Source organism: Vulpes vulpes, chromosome 10, assembly GCF_048418805.1.
Source record: "Vulpes vulpes isolate BD-2025 chromosome 10, VulVul3, whole genome shotgun sequence".
NCBI lineage: Eukaryota > Metazoa > Chordata > Mammalia > Carnivora > Canidae > Vulpes > Vulpes vulpes.
Genome location: NC_132789.1, coordinates 30,240,579 through 30,263,086, shown reverse-complemented (window position 1 = coordinate 30,263,086; position 22,508 = coordinate 30,240,579). Strand labels below are relative to the sequence as shown.

The 22,508-nt window shown below is 53.8% G+C and overlaps 3 protein-coding genes across 9 annotated transcripts in view; 1 reads left to right on the top strand and 2 right to left on the bottom strand.

Annotated features, from left to right (window-relative positions):
* Nucleotides 1-1,275: 1,275 nt before the first annotated feature.
* On the bottom strand, nucleotides 1,276-2,654 carry TSSK2 (testis specific serine kinase 2). Its single transcript, XM_025982755.2, has one exon. It carries the CDS (start codon nucleotides 2,560-2,562, stop codon nucleotides 1,486-1,488), a length of 1,077 nt encoding a protein of 358 aa, XP_025838540.2. The 5' UTR covers nucleotides 2,563-2,654; the 3' UTR covers nucleotides 1,276-1,485.
* DGCR2 (DiGeorge syndrome critical region gene 2) overlaps nucleotides 2,655-22,508 on the top strand; it is a 99,336-nt gene continuing 79,482 nt past the window's right edge. Inside the window, exons 1-2 of one of the 7 annotated variants that reach the window (XM_072723465.1) lie at nucleotides 2,655-2,858; nucleotides 5,503-5,698. In XM_072723465.1, the coding sequence (XP_072579566.1) occupies nucleotides 5,695-5,698 (4 nt within the window). In that variant the 5' untranslated portion in view covers nucleotides 2,655-2,858; nucleotides 5,503-5,694. Of the gene's footprint in view, nucleotides 2,859-4,784; nucleotides 5,699-10,926; nucleotides 11,320-22,508 lie in introns of those variants that run through there. The other 6 variants (XM_072723464.1, XM_072723466.1, XM_025982785.2 and 3 more) reach the window with 6 other exon arrangements.
* On the bottom strand, nucleotides 7,099-8,325 carry TSSK1B (testis specific serine kinase 1B). The gene has a single exon (XM_025982756.2). The coding sequence runs from the start codon at nucleotides 8,323-8,325 to the stop codon at nucleotides 7,222-7,224; it is 1,104 nt and encodes a 367-aa protein (XP_025838541.1). The 3' UTR covers nucleotides 7,099-7,221.

Here is a 22,508-nt window from a genome sequence, read left to right as displayed (position 1 = left end):
CTACATGTCAGACCACACCTCGTGTGGCACCTTCAAAGTGGCCTCAATGTCATCTTCTCCAAGCACCTGGTCTCCAGCTCAGGTGGGGCAGGGCTGCTCTGTCTTCCTGCCCTTCACTCTCTCTCCCAGTGCTCCAGGCACTACCTTCCACACACTGCTGAGTCACCAGCGGGAGCTGTGGGTAACACTAACCTGGGCACAATGTCAAAAGAGCAAGACCCATGAGTGCCATGTGCACCACAGGCCACACTTGCCCATGACCCCGAGAGCTTAGGTGCCCGACTCCAGGAGGCCTGGGCCAGCTACTTCACAAGGAGGTGGGGTGCCCTCGCTGGCTCCCAGATGGATCTCTTCAGGCCTTAGGTGGGGTCAGGCGGTACCCTCCTAGGGGCTTGCACTGCCCACAGAGACAGCCTGGAATCTGCCGAGACCGGAGTCTGTCTTTGAGCGCACCCAGCCCTGCCTTGGCCCTTGTCTTGGGTTGTCTTGCATGGTTCCTCACCATCTCCGTGAGGGCGGTGTTCTAGAGGCTGGCGAGGGGCCAGCCGCCTGCCTGGGCACCCGCTAGCCTGTACTCGACTGAGTTCCTGCCAGTTCTCAGGGGGCCAAGCCCCAGCCAGGCCCCCAACTTATGGGGGCTGAGACTAGGCTTGGCATGTGGGACCAGGCCCAGGACTGCTCAGGGGTCAGGAGAGTGTGGCCTTTGCTGCTTTTCCCCATGGAGGAGGAAGGCGTGGGCCAGAGCAGCATGGAGGCAGCGGTGTGAGTGGGTGTGAGATGCGGGGGAGAGACTGTCCCGACAAGGCCACTTAAGGCCAAGTACTGGCCCCCCTGAGTACGGGCTGGGGTGTAGGGTGGGCAGGAAGGGGTGGGTGAGCGGTCTGGGTTGGGGCTGTTCTGGCAAACGAAAGGGCACTCAAGGGGCTCAGGCCACTGATCTGAACCGCAGGAATGGAGGGAGCAGAGTACTCGGAAAGAGGGGGGGCCCGAGGGAGCCAGATGGGGTCGGGGGCAGGGTGATCTGTGCTCTGCCAGAAACGTAGAGACCCGTGCAGCTGGCCAGCTTTGGGGCGCTGGGCCCCGGGCGGGTCCGAGGGAGACGGTGGGGGCCTGGCTGTGGGCTGCGGCTGAGGTCTTCTGGCCCACAGGGCCTCACCATGAGTGTGCCTGCCCCCAAGCACTGGGCCCTGCACCCCTACGCTGGAGACCCCCGCGCCGCAGGGAGGGGGGTTGGCTGAGTCCTAGAGAAAAAGACTCCTCACGGGGCACTCTTGATGCTTGTATACACTTTGTGGTTTATTTGGTGGTCAGTAATTAACGTCTTTGCTACTAAGTGGAAGAAAGCTAATAGAACGTAATCAAAATAGTGGTTTAATTGACGGATTTTACTTGTTCCTTGCACCTGTGCCTTCTTCAGCTCCTACCTGCCTATTTAGTTTATGTGGGCGCACACCATGCACCACGCCCCCCGGGCCCGCAGCACCGCTAGGTGCTCGCTTTCCCCACCTCGGCTCCGGTGACGTGATGATCTTTGGCCTTGGAGGTCTCGGCCAGCCTGTCCTCCATCCTGTCCTCGTTCTCGGGCACCACCAACAGCCGGTGCTGGGTTTTGGCTCCAAGCTTGTGGTCAGGCCGGTGTTCGGGCCGCGAGCCTGGCCGGGTGTCCAGTTTGCACTCCGTCCGATACTTGCCCTCACCCTCCCTCTTGAAGGAGGCAGAAGACATGGCTTTGGGCTTGGGGGGCTGTAGCCATGAGTGGCTGAGGATCTCGTCGATGTGCAGCCGCCGGTTGACGTCGGGCTGTAGCATGCGGTAGATGAGGTCCTTGCACTCGCCCGTCAGGTTCTTGGAGCGGGGGAAGTCCACGCGGTGCTCCTTCTGGATGCGCAGCATCTTCTTGATGTCGGAGTCGTCGTAGGGCATGGAGCCACAGACCATGATGTAGAGGATCACGCCCAGGCTCCAGATGTCATACACCTTGGGCTGGTAGGGGATGCCCTGCAGCACCTCGGGGGCCGCATACGCCGCCGACCCACAGAAGGTCTTGCTGAGGATGATGCGGCCGCTGCCGTCCCGCAGGCAGCGCTTGGAGAAGCCGAAGTCGGACAGCTTGATGTTGAAGTCCTTGTCGAGGAGGAGGTTCTCACACTTGAGATCTCGGTGGACGACATCCAGGTCGTGGCAGTACTTGACAGCCGAGGACAGCTGGCGGAACATCTTACGCGCCACATCCTCGTGCAGCGCCCCCCGACACTTGATGAACTCGAGCAGGTCGCCCTGGACCCCGAGCTCCATGACGATGTAGATGCGCCCATCAGAGGTCTCAAAGATCTCATAGGTCTTGATGATGGAGCGGTGGTTGACAGTTGCCAGGATGTCCATCTCCCGAGGAAGGAATCTCTCCACAAAGTCGGTGGGCGTCTTCTTTCGGTCAATGATCTTGACCGCCACGTTGAACTTGAGGCGCTCAGAGTAGGCAGATTTGACTTTTGCATACGAGCCCTTGCCAAGATTGATGCCCACGATGTAACCCTTCTTCCTTAGGACCGCGGCATCGTCCATGGTGCCAGGAGCGGCTGGCGCCGCTGCACTCTACATCCCCTCCCCACGTGGGCCAGCGGGCATTGTCCTCATTTACCCTGTGGGGAGCCGTCTGGCTGGGCTGGGCCTGGACTCGGAGGGGTGGAACGCTCAGCATTGTCTCCGCGTGACTTCAGCATGTGAAGTCATAAAGCCAGCCTGCCGGGAGTAGGGACTGAGCTGGGGGAAACGGGCCCCTGGAACCTTGGAAGCCAGGCTGGCCTGGTGGGAGTGCCCACTCCCCACCCACTGGAAGGAAGCTGGCACCCAGGACTGCGGTAACCCTCCCTGCTCCTCCTCCTCCTCTTCCCCTTCCTCCTCCTCCTCCTCTCCTCACTGTGGCTTCCTGGTCTTGAGTCAGGCCCAAGGGAGGGCCCCCCAGGTCAGGCCAGAGTGTCAGCCCCATGCCCATTTCCTTCTCCTGGCTGTGCAGGCTGACTCTGCATCAGTCCATGTCCCACTAGGGCCTATTTCCTACAGCTTCTTTGGGGTGTGAAGAAAACCCTCTCTAGGACTTGTATCCTTGGAACTGGTGGTGCCTGGGAGGAATGGCCCTGGTCTGGCCAGGCCGGTGGCTCCACCCAGCCTTGTGAATGAGAGCAGTTTCTGTTCTGGGGTACAAGGCTGGGCAGAGGAGTGCCACTGTGGTAAGCGGGGCGTGTGTGGGGTGGGAGGGCAGGCAGGGCCCTGTGCCCCCCACTGGCAGATGTGTGTTCCCAGGGCTGGGGCCTGCCTGGAGGATGGGCCAGGCCTCAGTCAGGTAGAGGAGGTGGTGAGGCATCCAGGCAGGGAAGAGCCTGGAAGAGGTGATGGCTTGTTCTGAGAATGGCTGTCTTACATCTGGAGGGAGGGTGGAGGAGAAGGGAAGGGTCTGGGGCCAGAAGGGCCATGACTCCAGTCACGTTTTAAGATGGTCCCTGGCAGGGTACACAGAGGATGGGTTTCCGGGTGAAAGGAGGCCAATGCCTTTGACTGGACAAGAGGAGGCTGGACCAAGGTAGGCCTATGGGGGGGATTGGGCGCAGGAGACTGAGGGGCTGAGCGGTGGCCCATGAGGGGGCAGGACCTTGGGCGGAGCCTTGGTGCCAGAGCTTCTGGTAAGAGCAGGCACTGGGATGAGGAGGGGATCCTTGTGAGGAGCTGGGCAGACCTGATGGACTCCTGGCATTTGCATCTCTCAAGCTGTCTTGCACCTGAAAGCAATGTGAAAACCCTTTTGTTTTTTCCTTTGGGAAATGTGGCATCCTTTGTGTGTCTCCTTAGGTACTTTGGAAGCCCTGCTGCTCATTCGGTCTCCATGGCAGGCATCCCGTGCCCACATGTGGGCGTGCCATGTGCTCAGTGTTCAGCGGGGTGGGGGTGGGGGCACCTCAGGAGGCCTGCCTCTATGTGGGTGGTCGGTAGGGGAGGTGATGGAGGAGACCGCACGTACAGGTGGATGAGGGGGAGGACGTGCTGGGCAGATGTGCCTGCCGTTTTGGCCCCAGCATGGCTCTGTGGATATACCTGGGGGCACATGGGGAGTTCCCTGCAGCTGGAGGCTTGTCTGGAAGATCCCTGGGGCCGTGGCCAGAGTCCAGATGCCCTCCAGCAGCCACCACCTCCCTGAGGCCCTCTCCTGGCTCTTTGGAGCTTCAGTTGTAGTAGCTCTGGCTTGATGCTTGCTCTCCCCTGAGATGTCTTTGGCAGAAATGACCAGAACTTCGCTCCTGTGCGTCCCAAAAGGGGCTGGCCATGAGCATTTGCGGGCCAGGACCCAGAGCAGTCTCCCCTGCCTTTCTCCTGCACTCCCACACGTTCTCTCTGGGGCACCCCCTGCATGTCTGCCTTTTTGGCTGACTCTGCCAACCTACCCACTTTTCTGTTTTTTGTGGATTCCGTTTCCTTATACTCTGCCCTTGCCCAGGACAGTGTGGCCTCTTTGGTTCTCGGGGGACATGGTGGAGGAGGCACGAGCTGAGCTGGGGCTGAAGCAGGTGGCTTCTTCCAGCACAAGTCACGCACGCGGGGGCAGGCCCTCCTGGTGTGTTCAGGATGGGAAGTGTTCGGGATGGGAAGTGTTCGGGATGGGAAGTGTTAGACTGGCCCAGGGGCCTCCAGGAGCCCTCCCAGGCTGCAGCCCTGTGTGTGGGAGACCTGCAGACTCTGGCAAGGCCACTTGCCTCTGAGTTACGGTTTCCTCCATTTTTCCATTCACCCAATAGGTATTTGAAGGTTGGTTCCAGATGCTGGGGTTCACTGATGAACTAGACAGGACCTTTGCCTTCCTGAAGCCCAGAAGACGGGGAGCTTCATTGTCACACCAGCAGTGCAAATGCCCAGTGGTGGCTGTGCTGTGATATGGGAACACAGGGCTGTGAGGGAAGAACTGAGATTGGATTTGGGGAGGCTGGGAGGGCTGAGGTGTGAAGAGTTAGCCACATGGAGGAGGACCAGAACCTGCTAGAGCACGTGATGGCTTGAAAGGACACAGAGTGGCGGGAGTGTGCAGGGTGGGAGGGGACAGCACTACAGACTGTGCAGGCCATGGTGAGGGTCTTGATCTAAAGCCTTCAGGAGGGCTCTGAGCCAGGGCTGACCCCAGCAGCTGGAATGACCTGGAATGTGAGGGTACCCGGGGAGGCGGGGGCTTCTGTCACCTAGGCCGCCACTCTGTGCTGTGTGATCTCAGGCAGTTGCCCACCCTCTCTGAGCTGTCTCCCCACCTGTAAAGCACACAGCAGATGCTCCTTCCTGGGGCCCCTCCTGCCCAGGCTTGCCTTCTGATTAGGCCATAGTGGGTTGCTCCCAGGCCCTCTTGCTGCATGTTGCCCGACGACCACAACAAGCCACAGATGACCAAAGTGAGGAGGTTCGTGAACTTCTCAGGATGTCCCCACTCCAACCAGCCCCATGTACTCTGGAATTTTACTCTGTCACCAGATGATCTGCACAACGCTGGGTTCCTGGGACCTCTGGGAAAAATTGGGTGGCTCCTCCGACATCACCCAGGGCCTGTCCTGTGCCTGGACCTCAGCACTCACAGGCCTGCCCCAGCAGCAGAGCTTATAGTGGCGGGCTACCAAGTTCTGAAGGCTTTGCGGAGGCCATGGCCCCTCGGCTGATCCTGGAGACATGGGTAAGGTCTGCAGGGACACATGTACAAGTGTGATTCTGGCACGTAAACGGGTGGGGCTGGGGCTGAGGGAGGGGGCTGGGAGGCCAAGGCCCGCACCGGGATCCTTCCCCAGGGCAGTGGGATCTCGACTGCATGCTGAAGGGAGGCTCTGGCCACTGGGGGAACAAAGGGGGCAGGTAGAGGCCATGGCAGTAGCCAAGTCGTGTGTTCGAGAAGACACACAGGAACATGGAGATAGGAAGACGTAGAATGTGTGAAGGTGGCTGTGGGGAAGGCAAGAGCAAGGCAGAGAGGTGGAGTGCTGTGCGGAGGGGTGCGAAGAGAGTGGGGCCGGGGCCCTCACTGGACTTCACCTCTCCCAGGGCCTGGGGTTGGGGTTTTTCCAAGATACTGACGTGGGCAGAAGGGGGATAAGTCTGAAGGCGCTTGTCCTCTTGATGTGTCAAACCCGCAGGGTGAGTGCAGGGCAGGAAGAGAAAGGGGCTGCGATGGCTGAGGTCAGAAGGAGCAGCCTGAGAATAACACGGGGTGGGCCAGGCAGGGCATGGCAGCCAGCGATGCTGAGTGCAGGCCTGCTCCCTCTAAAGGACACCGACTGGCGGCTGCAGGGCACGGCAAGCATTGTGAGCACACCGGTCTGCTTATCCACTCTGGTGTGGAGCATCAGCCCTGGGGACAGACTGGGACTAGAAGGGAATGGAATGTGGTTGGGGACACAGAGTGTGACTGTGGGACATACAGGCCGGGTGGAGCCGGGCCATCCAGTGGGGCAGGGGGAATGACCACAGGCAGGATGACTCAGGGCATCCTGGGTGTTGGTTGGCCACGGGAGGAGGGGGGAACCCTGGTGGACAGAACAAAAGAAATGAGTTGCCTACTGGGGTGGGGAGCTCCAGAGGGGCTGAGAGGCATGTCCATCTGCCCCCTGCAGGCCCCCTCCCCACCCGCAGCCTTGTGAAGGCGGTGGCGCTGGGGTTTTGAGGGCCCAGATCCTCAGCCCCAACTGCAGACAGCCCCTGCCTACAGCGCCTCTCTGCTGCAGGCAGCCCCCTTGCCTTCTTGGTTCCATCTTCACTGCCCCCCTCCCCCTCCCAGCACCGCACTCATGGCCTCCCTCTTGAAACAGCATCTTCCTTGCTCAGCTCTCTGCTCTGGTCCAGGGCCTGAGGTCACAGTCAGGGCTGAGCACACGGGGATGTATTTTCCCAAACTGGAGGTGAAATGCGGTGCGATCGATCCGAGAGTGGGGTGGCGGCGGGGAGAGCCCAGGATCCTCTCCCTGGATGACCGCAGTCAGCTGGGGCAAAGACATTCACCTTGGGGTCACTAATATAGTGATTTATTGCTTCTTTAGCCATGTGGGTTACCAAGTTCAAGGGGAGGGAGGAGAAACTGACGAAAATAGTGGCTCATCCAGGACAGTCTTCCTTCTTTGGCTTTTCCCTTGGCTTCTTTGGAGCTCGGGCTCAAAGCCATGAGCTCTGCTTTGTTCTCTGCCGGCCCCCTGGGCCAAGAGAGGCTCACTAGGTGTGTGTCTCCGAAGGCTGTGGGAGGGCCTCTTCCTCTGTCTCCTTGCTCAGCGGCTCTCCATTAAGGCCCGTGGTGTCCGACTGCCTCGACACCTGCACTGGCAACGTCTCCTCCTCGGGTTTTGTCTCGGGCTCTGTCTCGGGCCGTGCCTCCTCTCGGGGCTCCACCTTAGTGGCAGACTTTCTGTCGGGGGTCTCAGGGGTCCACGAGGGCTCAGCACCCCGGGAGCACTCCCCCTCCTTGTTGATGGCTGCAGAGGACAGGCCCCGTGTCTTGGGCTGCACCCAGCAGTGGCTGAGGATCTCGTCGATGTGCAGCCGCCGGTTGACGTCGGGCTGTAGCATGCGGTAGATGAGGTCCTTGCACTCGCCCGTCAGGTGCTTGGAGAGGGGGAAGTTGACGCGGTGCTCCTTCTGGATGCGCAGCATCTTCTTGATGTTGGAGTCGTCGTAGGGCATGGAGCCACAGACCATGATGTAGAGGATCACGCCCAGGCTCCAGATGTCATACACCTTGGGCTGGTAGGGGATGCCCTGCAGCACCTCGGGGGCCGCATACGCCGCCGACCCGCAGAAGGTCTTGCTCAGAGTCAGTCGGCCGCTGTCATCTCGCAGGCAGCGCTTGGAGAAGCCGAAGTCGGACAGCTTGATGTTGAAGTCCTTGTCGAGGAGGAGGTTCTCGCACTTGAGATCTCGGTGGACGATGTCCAGGTCGTGGCAGTACTTGATGGCCGAGGACAGCTGATGGAACTTCTTGCGAGCATCATCCTCGTGCAGGGCTCCCCGGGTTTTGATGAACTCGAGCAGGTCGCCCTGGACCCCGAGCTCCATGACGATGTAGACCTTGCCATCTGATGTCTCGAAGATTTCATAGGTCTTGACAATGGAGCGGTGGTTTAGCATGGCCAGAATCTCAATTTCCCGGGGAAGGAATTTCTCCAAGAAGTCCTTGGGGGCTTTCTTGCGGTCGATGATCTTGACCGCCACATTGAACTTCAGACGCTCAGAGTAAGCGGATTTGACTTTTGCATACGAGCCCTCTCCCAAATTTATCCCCATGATGTAGCCTCGTTGCTTGAGGACGGCAGCGTCATCCATGGTGCTGGGAGCGCCCAGTGCCTCTGAGGCTGCCCTCTACATCCCTGCGGGACATGGGCCAGCGGCGTCCTCATTTACACTGTGGACAGAAAGTCCTCTGGGCCGGCCGGGCCTGCTGTCCCTGCCTCCTAGAGGCCAAGACTCTGGAGTGGAACGTTCAGCATTGTCTCCCAGGTGACTTCAGCGGGTGAAGTCATAAAGGAGGAGTGCCCTGCGGGAATGAGGCTCTAGCCTGAGCCACTTGGACTTGGAATCCTGGAAGGCCAGCCAGGGCGCTGGCATGGACCAAAGGCCAGCGGAGACTGGCCTTGCATTTGGTTGAGACGAGGTAGGAGGGGGCTGAGGGGAACACATCGGTCTTCTGGTGCTCGCACACCGGGAGCCAGGCCTACTTGTGGGATTGATTATTGTAACATGGGGCATCCCAAGAAATTCAGAGTGGATGGTCATATTTGCCTGAGTCCCAGGAGGAAACAAAAGACATACTCAAGTTAGGGCAGTCTGAGGAAAGTTTTTTTTTTTTTTAATTTTTATTTATTTACGATAGTCACACACAGAGAGAAGGAGAGGCAGAGACATAGGCAGAGGGAGAAGCAGGCTCCATGCACCGGGAGCCCGATGTGGGATTCGATCCCAGGTCTCCAGGATCGCGCCCTGGGCCAAAGGCAGGCACTAAACCGCTGCACCACCCAGGGATCCCCATTCTGAGGAAAGTTTAATACAGTCATCTTTCTTACAAAGGTGGGAGCTGAGTGTATGGTACCCCAAGGGTAGTAACAGACTCCTGGAAGAAGGGCAGGTCGGTCACTGGACCCTGGGAAGAGTGTAGAGGCAGTGATCCCACAAGGAGGGAGCTGGGGAAAAAATATCCCTGACCTTTCCTCCCTCCCTTCAGTCCTAGAGGTCCTTGGTGGTGTCCACAGAGGCAGCCTGCAGGCCGTGCAGGGGGGCCAAAGGTGGAGGTGGATCAGGAGGGGCAAAGACTCTTGGGCCAGCTGTGACTACAATTTTGGAAGCCAGGATTTTGCCTTCTCCCTGCATGGTGTGGCTGGACTTTTCACCTCCCTGTCCTACTCTCCCCATCTGAACCTTTGCTGGCCAGCTTCTCCAACAGTGGCTCTGCAGGGGGACAACTGGCAGGGTTATCTGCTCTGAGCTGTGAGTTCCCTCCCTGGGGGGTCTGTAATTCTGGCTTGCCTCCCTGGGCACATTGAAGGTTGGGTGTAGATCCCTCTGAGTGCAGCAGCTGCTCCTGGGAATGTTCCATGAGGACAATGCAAACAGCCAGGGCACTGTTGGACAGGGACCACTGTGCCCGAAGTGGGGCCCTTTGTCTAGCACTTGCTAGAGGCCACGCCTGAGGGAGCAGGAGCAGGCAGGTCTGGCCAAGCCTTGGGTTTTACCTTGGCCATATCCACTCATTGGGAGCGGGAACCTCTCTCAGTGACCCTGAGTGTCACAGGCTGGAATCCTGGGACATTCTGGAGGATCATGCCTTGAAGGGCCTTGGGGGGACTGCTCCCGGGGAGGAAGTCGGTGGGGCTGGAAGTGGATGGGGCTAAGATGGGCCCCCCTTTCCTGTGCTCCTATCTTCACCTTGTGCCTGGCCTTGTGTGTGTGGTTGGGGTCCTTCTGTTGACCAGTTTGCTCCCCTCCTGCTGAGGACACTCCATGTGCTGTGTCCTCTGCCACAGTCACTTTGCTCCCCATAGGTGCGAGGCCAGCAATGGGAGCCTTTCCTCCCTGCACAGGTGGCCTGCTGTGGCAGCAGCTGCGCCCAGCATTCCTCCCCCTCCTCCCACACTGTGTAGGCAGGGCTCTTCCTCCTGAGGCCAGTTCTGCTTCAGGCTGGGATCTGGGCTTGCCTGTCAGCTCTCCTTGTATGACACTCCTTTAGGCTATTTCCTCATCTGAAACGTTTTCAGTAGTGTGTGCTGGGGAAGCCACACCTGCCTGTTTTTTTACAGGGTGGATCCTCTATACCCCCATCTCGCCGCCACCTCAAGCAGTTCTCCTCATCCCTTATCCGCTGCGGTTCTGCCTTTAGAGGCCCACTTTAGGGAGCACTGTTGGACCTGCAGGTCTGCAAGGTGTGCAGACCCCCGTGTCCACCTTCGCCCAGGTCCACCGTGTCCCTCCCCTTCTCCACGCCCGGCCCTCCAGGGCTGCTCCTAGACCCCCCGCTCCCCGCCTCCTCCGCCCCGCCGCGTCCCGCCCCTGTCTGTGTCCCTCCTCTTGGCCCGTTGCCCTTCCCCCACCGCCCCGGCCCTGCGCGTCCAGCCCTCGGATCCCGGCCCTTCGGAGGCCCTACTGCCCGGGCCCCACCCCCGAGCCCCACCTCTCTGCTTAACCAATGGCACACTTGACTCCTTGAGGTCCCGCCCGCCAGCCGGGCCCGCCTCCCAGTCCCCGCCCCGCGCCGTCCCAGCCGCAGGCCTCGCCCCTTTCGGGCATCGCCGCTCAGGCTCCGCCCCCCGCCCCGCCGGGGATCCGAGCTGGAGGAGCGGCAGGCCCCGCCCCTCGCCTCGGCGCTCATTGGCCGGCGCCAGCGGCGCGGGCGGGGGGGCGGTGAGCTGGGGGGAGCGGCAGGCCCCGCCCCCCGCCTCGGCGCTCATTGGCCGGCGCCAGAGGCGCGGGCGGGGGGCGGCGCGGAGCGGAGCAGGACGGCCGCCATCTTGCGCGGAGCCGGAGTCGGATCCCAAGACTGAGGCCGGGAGTGCGCGCGATTCCGCGGCGCGCTGTAGCCGCAGCGTCGCCGGAGCCTTCTCCTGCCGCCCTTCCGCGCCCGGCCCCCAGCCCTCAGCCGGCCCGGTCCCCTGACCCTCAGCCCGGCCCTCCCCTGACCCTCTGCCCGGCCCGGTCCGGCCTCCCCGCGGGGTCACGCGGCCGCCCCGGGGACGATGAACGGAGGATAAATGGTGCCCAAGGCAGACAGCGGTGCCTTCTTGCTGCTCTTCCTGCTTGTGCTCACCGTCACCGAGCCGCTGCGGCCAGGTGCGCGGCGCGGTAGGCGCGGCGCGGTGGGCGCGGCGCGGTGGGGGCGGCGTGTGGGGGCGGGGGCGGGGCGGGGCTGGCGGTGTGCGCGGCCCGAGGTGTGCGCGGCCGGGGTCGCCGAGACCTCCCTGCCCGGGCAGGGCCGCTCCCCCGGAGGGCGCCGGCTAGGCCTGCCCCGGGGCCGCCGCGCCCCCCGCCCGGGCCCGTGCGGAGAGTTTACCCGGGCTCAGAGCGACTCGTACATCATGGAACTTTGTTCTCGAGGGATGTTACCTTTGGATCCGTGTCCGTGGAGCGCTGCGCGCTTTGAGAATCGAGCGACGTGCGGGGCCCGACCTAACTTCTGGGGCCTGGGAGTTCTTTGGCCAAGGAGCTGCGCCCCTGGGGCGCGCCCACCTTGCCCAGCGGCTGGGGTCAGGCTGGAGTACGGGGGTGTAGAGAGCAGCCCTCGGAGGCACCTGGTTTCCCACGTTTGGTGCCAGCGTCTCAGCCCTGGAAACTCCTTGGCTGGAAAGTGGTGGCTGTGTCGCTTATTGTCACTCAGTGAGGTGTTGCAGTTGAGAACTACTCAGCCCAGAGACCGGCCCAAGGAGGTACCACTGGGAGTCCACCAAGCACCGCACGCGTGAGGCAAAGCTTCCTGGGCAGAGACTGGTGCTGCGGCCCGGTCTCCGCCGCTGGCGCCTGGACACTGCCAGGCCCTTAGGAATGTTCCTTGAATGTGATAATTAAATGCTTTTGGAACCCCCCTCGGAGCTCGTGTTTTTATAAGTAAGCTTGTGGAGAATCAGAATCATGGCAGCCGGAAGGTCCGGGATAATTTTTATTTCTACCTGTTTGTTGTGTACCCTCTCCTCCATTGAACTGCAGCAACAGAAATCAAATCCCCATGTGCAGGGTGCATTCATTTGTCAGGCTCAGGAGGCCTGGTGCTGGGGGCTCACAATGACTGCTTTTAAGTGGTCTTTTAAAATCAGCAAGGAAAAAACCCTGACTTTTTAGGTCAAAGAAAATGTTGAAATATACACGTACAGATTTTTTGTCTTTATACCAATGCATTTGAAAAGTATGATTCTTCGTGATTTTTTTTAATAGAGGAAGGGGCCCGTAAAGGCGGACGTGTCCAAGGCCATTGTCTGTGAGCTGTATCAGATCTCTGTGTGTAAAGGCAGCCCGGGGGGGCACAGTGGTGTGGCACTCCCCGCAGCGCTTCAGCCAGGCTCTCACCACAGATGGGACACACCTCTCTGCCTTTGTCATCCTTACGGAGTGCTGTCTCCCCTCTTGGCATTTACTGGGTGGCCGAGGCCCTGGGCTCATGCTCAACCTGGGAGTCACTTCACTGATGCTTTTCTGGCCTCCCTGAGTAGAGCTCGTTGCTTGCTGCTTCTGATGGTTCTCTGGGCAGGAGGGTGACTGGTTGTGGGGTGGCTTTAGTAGGAATGGAAGCCAGAAAAAGGCCTGCCTTTGGAGGGAGTACTGAATGGGTTCTTGAGGTCCAGAGCCAATGGATTTCTGGCTTCTTGTGATTAAGTTCTTTAGATTAAGTTTTTTAGAGCGGCATCTGTAGAGAGGTGACACATCATTCGGTTTTGGCTCTTGAGTCCCAGTTTTGCGTATCAGTCCCTCAGGTAGACTGAGGGACCAAGCCACACATCATGCTTATCTTTCTTGGGCTGCCTTTGGTTCCAGGTCCAGCATCTCCTGCCTGGGTGATAGAGGTGACAAATGTCCCCAGCACCCCTTCCTTTGCTCTCTGTCCATGTATCATGCCAGCTGGCTAGCAGCAGTTCGGGAGTTTTCAAGGGCTCCCTATCTGCCTACCAGTAGGGATTCTCAAATGAATTGAATAAAGCCCTTTCTCTAGGAGTGCCCTTTAGGTATGGAGTAGAAACTAGATGTAAATCAGGCCATTGAGTGTGGGGGCTTAGATGCAAGCAGCAGAGGTGACTGGCTAGTCATTTGTACCTGTGAAGCAGAGGAGGGCTTCACAGGAGATCCCACATTTTGGTCTGAGTTAGGGCAGGGAGGTGTCTCTGGTTGAGGGAGCAAAGTTGCCCTTTGCATCCATCCCATGACTTTCCAGATCAGCACTTCGCAGGGGCTCCTGGGGGTATCTTGAGTTGCTCTGCAAATTCCCAGGGGCTCCAGCTGGTGCCCTGATTTTGGCTGAGCAGCAAGGGCCTGTCTCCCTCTGAGTCAGATGCTCTCCTTGGGTGCTTGTCTGTGCTCTTGTCCTTCCAGGCAGAGGTCTGTTGGCCGGCGCTTGGGAAGGAGAGCTTCCCTACTCTTAACCTGCATTCTTTCTATCACAGTCCCGGCTTAGACCTGTCCTTGGGTGTGAGGAGGGCACCAGGGAGAACCTGTTCCCCAGGAGGGAGGGAGTCCTTGAGGACTCGGGACCAAGCCACCTTTGGTTCTTCCCTGGTGCAGGCCAGGGTGGGAGGCCTTTCAGAGTGGGGGCAACAAGAGAGCGCTCAGCTTGACCTTTTAGCAAAATTTCTTTTAAATGCATGTTTGATCTTGGTTGATTGAGGATGTGTTACATGCCAGATGCTATTCCAATGTGTACTAACGTGCGCTCATGAACTCGCAGGTGGTCCCTCTGAGGTGGGTGACTGCCCTTAGCCCCATTTTATAAATAGAGAGATGACCACAAAGAGCTCATGAAACTGAGTGGCTGCGATGAGCTTTTAGTCCTCGATGTCTGGCCTGTGTTCCCATCATGTGCCCTTGGTTGAGCCTCTGTCTACCCCAGCTGTGTATGTCCTGCCCTGGCCTCCTTAACCCCAGCTGTGGAGCTATTTTCCATCTAAATACTCTGATCTGAGGGTTAGAACTAGCCCCAAGTACCTTTTGCCATCGGCCATAACGACCAGTGGTGGTGTGTGTTCTGTCTCTCTCCTGGGGCTTTGGTGAGAAGGGGAGGTTGGAGACCTCTGCTGAGGGGCTTTTGGGGGCCAGTGACTCTTTCTCCAGGTGTGCAGGTAACGCAGCAGCGATTGCTGATTCTAAACCTGTTTTTCTAGCTTCAGTTATGGAAGAACATCATGCCGCGGTGTTAGCCACGGCTCTGTCCAGGGTGACCCCACCGTTCATAGCTGAGAGAACATTTGTTTTCTCCAAGTGAGCTCTCTCCCAGCACTTGTGTTCAGTGAGGCTGCCAGATGAGGTGGCAGGCCTGGAAGCTGTTGGAAAAGCTGGCTGGGAGAGGCAAATGACTTGCATCAGGTCCTATAGCTGGTGAGCAGCATAGTTGGGATTCAAACCCAGGTAAGTTGATTCTGATTTAAGGGTTCTTTCCCCTTTGTCGTTAGGGACCCAGAGCGGGCTGCTGTCTGCCGAACTGAAAATCTTCAGTGAGGTGACCAGTGGCTGTAGCATGTTGCTTTTGGAACAGCACTTGAGTTAGTGAATAGGGAGAGTGTGGATATTTTATAAGCAGACGTTGGTGAAGCTCGTAGAAGTAGCTGGGAAGTTGAACCTGCACTTGGGCTTGCCAGGCACGTTCTGAGTGAGCTCTTCCCTTTACAGCCCACCCGCCCGTAACACTGTAGAACTTGATTCACTGGCTGATTGCGCTTTCGGCTTAGCGGTTTCATTCTTTTTAGTTGGAAAGTAGTGTTAACATACTTTCCAACCTTGCTAACTAATGAATTCTTTTTTTTTTTTTAACAAAGAAAATTTGGAAATAATTTCAAGATTACAGAAAAGTTATAAGAATGAAATTCATTCAAGGAGCACCTGTATGTCCTCTACCCAGACTTACCTTGTTTTACCTTATCTGCCTTATAACCTTGTGTATGCACGTGCATGTGTGTGTAGGCACGCACATAATTTATCTTCTGAACTATTTGAGAGTAAGTGAGCCTTTTTTCCTGAACACTTTGGCCACTGCCAAGAGCAGGAGGAGGCTCCTGGTACCTGGCGCCCCTGGGAGATGAATGGTGATGCCCCCCACAGCCCTGTAACAAGCCCTCACCACAGCCTGCTGTGTACGGGGCACTGTCGCCAACTCCCACCTGCTGTGTGCCGGGCACCGTCAACATGGAAAAGTATTGAGGGCACAGGAAGCACTGTGGTTAAGCTCCGGTTGGCCCAGGTGGCAGCGAGTCAGGTTATTATGTCAGTTGGTGGTTCTTGTGTTAGGAATGGAGAATCTGCTGCTGTCGCACACTTTGCCAGACAGGTCTGCACCTTCTTGACGCTGTTAGGCTGTGCCTTTCCTCTTCCTCTGGCTTTTGCCTGTGACCTTCTTTGGTCCTGCTACCCAGGCTAGCTCACTGGCACTTTCCTTACCCATTCTTCTCCCCTGAGTGGTTGGGCAGCACTGAGGCTTGTCCTCTTAGCTGACATGGCCCGTGATCTAGTCATTGGCCCTCCCTGCACGGGTGATCTCTTATCTCTGTTCCTCTGCCTCTCTTGGTACTTGGCATAGGGAAACTTTGGTAGTTTCTCAACTCTAAGTGGAATGTATCACTGACAGCATTTAAGACCTAGGAGACAGCGAGGGACTGATTAAATGGCTTTTCTGTGGCACACTGCCAGATTGTTCCCTCATCCCGTGAGCTTTTGTGTTTGGGGTGCTGAGATTTTGGTGAGTGATCCCTTCCTCTTCCAATCTGCAGAGCAGGTCAGTAATCTCGAGAGCCCAATTTTGGGCCAACGCTTTGCTAGAATGATGGGTGGGCTCAAAGTATGGTTATTCTGTGATAGCTGTATTTTTGTTTCTGGTGTGATTTACCAATTACTTGGGGTGTTTAGTGAAAGTCAGTCACATCTTGTCCTGTTGCTTCACGCTGGGCTGTATGTTCCATCAGTGTGGACATGGTTGCCTTGACAGGGCAATTCCAGGGGTGGGTGAATGGCCAGTGGGCCATGGTTGGAGCACTGTGAGCTGCAGACCCAGAGTGTCCTGGGGCTTCTGGGCATTGATCGACCTGGAAGGGAGGAAAGCTCAGGTCTGGTGTTGCTTCACACAAGCCATTTGGTGAAGGAGTGGCTGTGGTTAGATCACAGTGAGTCCAGTGTTGTGGGTTAAGAGCATGGACCCTAGAGTTGCATGACTGGGCATCAGGGCCCACTGTGTTGCCCGCTCTGACTGCACTGAGCTTCAATTTCCTCATCTGTAACACAGACATGATAGAACATACTTTAGAGAGATGCTGTAAGAATTAAAATCAAGGAGTATAAAGCTCTAACACATGTCTGACAAAAAGGCCATTCATGTTAGCTCCAAATGGACTTTAGAGAGTGTAAGGGACAACCCCCCCCCCCCCCAAAGTCTGGGTTCTTGAGTGTGTATGCATAAGGGCATGTTTCTTGGAGAGAACGCCCACCTGGGAGACAGCAGAATGAAGCGGCTTTGAGCAACTGTCTGACACAAAGTGAGCGCTAAATGAGTCTAGCCATTCCCATGGTTTGAGAGGGGGTGTATGTGGCTTCCTAGAGCCCCCAAAACAGCCGCGGTGCTTTGGACAGGGCTATGATTGTTCATACTGACACGTTTTATTCTTTGTCACGTTCATGTTGTGTCCCCTAGGCCTAGTTTGGCACAGAGTGGGCTCTCAGAAATCAGTTATTGAACAAATGCACAAATGGCTATTTATATTTTGACATAAAGAGCAACAGCTCCCTTAGCCAGCGGGCTTCACAGCTGCCCCTGGTGGGGGTGGTGAGGATGAGGGCCTTGCGGCTGCCTGCAAGAACGCCTTTGGAGGACCGGTGTATTGAGGCGGGGGGGCCTGCGGAGCCAGCTGGCCTGGAGCTCACATTGTGGGGGTGAGCTGGGCTGCGAGGTGAGAGCAGGTGAAGGCTTCTCACGAACGTGGATCCTTGTTGAAGTTTACCAGACACCCAGCCTGGGGTGGGGGTGGAGGTGGGGGTGGGTTGGGCAAGAAGCCTTAGGGGTGAGTGGGCTGGGCTTCCTCTCTGATGGACTTGTGGGGCACCGAGACGTGAGAACCGGACTTCCCCTGCATGAGGGCATGGTTTGGCCTTCCTTGAGCCATTGCATAGCACAAGCCTTGCTTAAGAGCTGGTGGGTGCAAGAACTGTCATACTTGCCCTTTGGTTTTCTCTCTCTTCTCTGCTTCGTGTGGCATTTGCTTCAGCCAGCTTGGGCTGGTCATTGTCCTCAGTCTGTGCCCCTGCCCCCTTCCAGTTTCTATCTGTAGGCTGGCTTCCAGATTGTTGACAGCTAGCCATCAGTTTGATCACTTTGTTGTCTGTCTGCCCTCAGCTGTTGACTATTCTGTTTTTTTTTTTTAATTTTTTTTTTAATTTTTATTTATTTATGATAGTCACACACACACACAGAGAGAGAGGCAGAGACACAGGCAGAGGGAGAAGCAGGCTCCATGCACCGGGAGCCCGATGTGGGATTCGATCCTGGGTCTCCAGGATCGCGCCCTGGGCCAAAGGCAGGCGCCAAACCGCTGCGCCACCCAGGGATCCCTGTTTTTTTTTTTTTTTTTTAAGATTTTATTTATTTATTCATAGAGACACAGAAAGAGAGAGAGAGGCAGAGACACAGGCAGAGGAGAAGTAGGCTCCATGCAGGGAGCCTGATGTGGGACTCGATCCCAGACCTCCGGGATCATGCCCTGGGCTGAAGGCGGCGCTAAACCATTGAACCACCGAGGCTGCCCAACTATTCTGTTTTTGACAAGATTTTGTGAGAACTTTCCTCAGCCTTATTCTGCTTTGTCTGTGAGGTCTGGTTCTGGGCATCTTACCTAAACTTTTCATCAACCAGAAGCTGCATGTTAGTGAGATTTATAGTTAGAGACGGCATGGCCAATAGGCTGGGGGACCTGAGTGCTAAAATACAGAGGCAGTGCTTCAGCTGGCTGCTTCCAGACCCTCATGTGTTTGTCTCAGTTTAAAGCTAGATCTGCAGCAATTTCAGGTTGGGCTCCTGGATTTCACATGTATTTATGCTGTAACTCAAATTTGTGTGCTTATGTACCTAAATGGCATAATTTCACCAAGGATAATTTAGAATTAGAGTGCCCATTTAAGGGGACATTGACTTGAGCAAAATCATTCAGTAGAGTTCCCTTAAGGACAAAAATGAAACCAAAGATCGAGTGGACAGCATTGTTTTATTGTTATGAGGAAGCTTAATTATAAAAAGATTTAAGATTTCAAAATATCTTCCTTCAGAGGGAGGCAGAGGGATACTTCATTCTCTCTTTTTTTTTTTCTTTTGTTGTTGTTTTTTAAACTTTCTACTTTGGGAACATTCATACAGACAGATAAGTTGCAGGAGTAGTACTATGAACTCTTCCTATATATAGTTCACCTAGATTCACCAACTGTTAACTTTTGACTCACACACATTTGTGCACATATTTTATGTATGCAGATATATCTTATATTTATGGGGGAAACTACTTGAAACTAAGTTGCAGGCATCGTGACCCTTCATTTCTAAGTCCCTCAGTGTATATTTTCTAAGAACAAGGCCATTCTCTTAGTACAGTAGCATTGTCATATTCAGGAAATGTAAGGAGGTACTATTAGCCATGTCCCCGTTTTGCCGATTGTCCCATTACAACATATTTTTCAAAGCCAGTATTCAGCCTGGGGTCATGTATTACATTTAATTTTTTTTTTTTACATTTAATTTTGATATCTGTTTAATCTTTTAAAATCTGGAACAGCTTCTTGTCTGCCTTTCATATTACCAACTTGTAAAAGAGTACAGGCAATCATTTTATAGAATATTCCTCATTTTAGGTTTATCAGGTTGTTTCCTTATGATTAGATTTGGTTGATGCATTTTTGGCAGGTGTGATCCCCTAAATCATTGAGTCCTCCTCAGTGCATGCATCTGGGAAGCACAGCCCATCAGTTTGTCCTAGGAATGGCGATAATAACTTTCATCACCTGGTAGGATGGCATGGCTATATATCTCTAGGGGAAAAGTGCCTTTCCCCCTTCGTGATTGGCAGGTACTTCGTAGGGAGATAGCCTTGCCTGTTGTTTTTCAGCATCTTTTAGTGATTCTTGCTTGAATCAGTTACTACTGTGATGGTTGCTAAATGATTTTTCTCTTACTTTTTTCTTTAGTAGTAGTCTATTATACAAGAGAGGTTCTCTTTTCACTTCTTACTGTCAATGTGGATTCATGGATTCTTCTTTCTATTCAGTGTGTGTAGTCTGTTATTGTCATGATTCATTTTGATACTTATATTGTAATTGCTGTAGGCAGGGGAAACCCCTTTAGGCTGGCATCTGTATCCTTCCGCCATGTCCTCATCCATTTTGCAGTCAAATGCTCTACCCCTGAGCTATACCTCCAGTCCTTATCCAGTTTGAACATTCCTTATTACTAGTCTCATCTTGTATCCTTCCTTCCCCAGGCATTTTTCCATGGAATACTGGTTCCTTTTAGGGGGGATGGTATTTAGAAGCTAGGGTATTGGTGGTAGGTATATTCATTGCTACTGGGATGTTGCTGCTGTCAGATTTTTCAGTCCAGCTGGGGTGTGTGTATGTGGATGTCTGTCTCTGTGCATGTATGTGTATGGATGTGTCTGTGTGTGTTTCTTTTGTGTAAGTTCATACTGTTTCTTTTTCTCCCAACCCAGCATCACAGGATCTTGCCTGCTTTCCCTACTTCATATTTGTATCTCCCTTTTTCTGCAATAAGAACTCTGGCTTCCAACAACATCAGTAGATTTACTTATTTGCTTAGTCCTATCGTGCACAGAATAGTTTCAGAAACGCTATACCCATTACCAGTACCAACAGCAAACCAGCTGAGTACAATTTTAGATTTTTTTTTTCCTTTTTGCAGCCCTTTTTGTTTTTAGACTGATAGTATATGTACAGTGTCCTGGGTGTGAAAGCTACTTGGATTAGTTTTCTTCTCTCTTCTGTATGTTTGTTATACAGTTAGATTCAAAACTGGGTTGATTGGGGGCACCTGGCTGGCTTGGTTGGTAGAGTGTGCAATTCTTGGTCTCAGGGTCTTGAGAGCAAGCCCTTTAATGGGCGTGGAACTTAGTTGAAATTAAAACAAAACAGAACTATGTTGATTTGAAACCATCTTTATTAAATAAAGAATATTGAGAGAGGTAATTATTATAATCTCATTATTATAACAAGCTTCTGTTTCATCACACCAATTAGTAAGGAAACCTCTCATTGAATAGGTTATAGTATTTTCCTGGGTAAGTTAAAAATCATTTTTATGTCTAAATATAGTTTTAACAAGTCAGCTCATTAGCGTAAGTTGCTATTTGCTTAAGGTATTTTTTTCAATTTTATTTCTCTGATTTGAAGGGAATTACGTATATTGAATAAATGACCACTCAGCATCAGTAAAGAGAAAGGCTAAGTAAGTAACATTTATAACAAATGATTACATTCCTTAGATTTTAACATTAATAAATGCTATTAATTATTTAATTTTGTTAACCTTAAAAATTTCTGATAGAGTGTATTAGAAATTACTTTATAATACTAAGTACAGTGTGGTGCCCTGGATTGCATCCTAGGACAGGAAAAGGACATTAGTGGAACAACCAGTGGAATTTCAGGAGTTTGGAATTCAGTTTAGGTACCAATGTTTGTTTCCTAATTATGCCAAACATGCCATGTTAGTGTGTAGTGTAAGATATTAACAACTAAGGAAACTGGATGATGGCATATAGGAACTTTTCTGTAAATCTAAAATTATCCCATTGTCGAAAGTTCATTTGAAAAGTTATTTTGTAATAATTAAATATTTAAATGAATTACTTTTCATTTCTAAGAGTCCTGAGACCTTGTTAGTTTTGTCAGTGACAATTTTGTCAGTGCAATTTTGGCAAGTCACTCTTCCTGATTTCAGCTGCTTCTTTGGGAAAATAAGTAGAAGGTTTAGATGGCCGAGGTCATTTGAGCTTGTTTAATAAGTTCCCTGTGGTGTGTATCATGTTCTGATAGTCTCAGGGGGGTGTGGGGGAGCTGTATGAAGGTGGGGTTGAGCTTGGCCTAGGAGTTTGGGCATAGTTGTGCACATGCTTTATCTGACAGTCCCATTTGGGAGGGAGGTAGTAAGGCAGGTGGTAGGGTCCATTTTAGAGATTGGGATGCCGAGGCCCAGAGAGGATATTACCTTGCCTGGTGGCATCACTTGGCTTTTAAGTAGAAGAAGTGGAAACTGGAAACCAAAGCTTGCTATCTTGAGCCAGGTGCTCTGCCTCTTGTACCATAATTCCAAAATAAGATGAAAGAGCTGCATGGCTGTGGGAGACTGAGTGGAGACAGATGCATCATCTGGCGCCCACCTGCAAAGGAAGAGGCACCTTCTCAGTGCTAATGGCTTCTGGCCCCATCAACATCTTGTATGGACACTAATGCTGTCACAGCTCTTTGGACCTGGCTGACCAATTGTGGGATTAGTGTTTTAGTGGCCTCCCCTGGTGACCTCACCACCTTCTGTTTATAATCAAGAAAACACGGATGCTTTAAGAAGCTTGGAAATCTTGCTAATGATTTCCTTGTGGATTTTGAATGACATGGCTATATTATCTTTTTTTTTTTTTTAAGATTTTATTTATTTATTGATGAGAGACACAGAGAAAGAGAGGCAGAGACACAGGCAGAGGGAAAAGCAGGCTCCATTCAGGGAGCCCGACGTGGGACTCAATCCCGGGACTCCAGGATCACGCCCTGGGCCAAAGGCAGGCGCTAAACCACTGAGCCACCCAGGGATCCCCAGCTCTATTATCTCTTAAGAAGCATTAATAAAAGTTAATGATCAGAACAAGGTATTTTAAAGATTTCGTATAACTAAATGTAAAAATGATAATACTTGTAAAAGCCAGAAAGTAAGCCAAAAAATTATTAAGGCACACAATAAAATAATGTTATAAAATTCTATCTAGTTGCTGTTGTGTGTTTCTCCTTTATAATTGCAGTGCGGAGTGTGATGCCCTTTTTATAGAAAGTGGGTACTCATATCAACCTTATTTTACAGATGAAGAAACAGCTTGGAAGAATAAGTGATTTGCCCAAAGTCACACAGCTTGTAAGTGGTGGAGCCAGTATTTGAAACCCGGGCAAGCTAGAGCTCTCTCTCGCTCTGATATTGCACAGCTTTAGTAGGTACTTCATTACCCTTGGTTCTTTTTTTTTTTTTTAAGATTTTGTTTATTTATTCATGAGAGACACAGATCGAGAGAGAGAGAGAG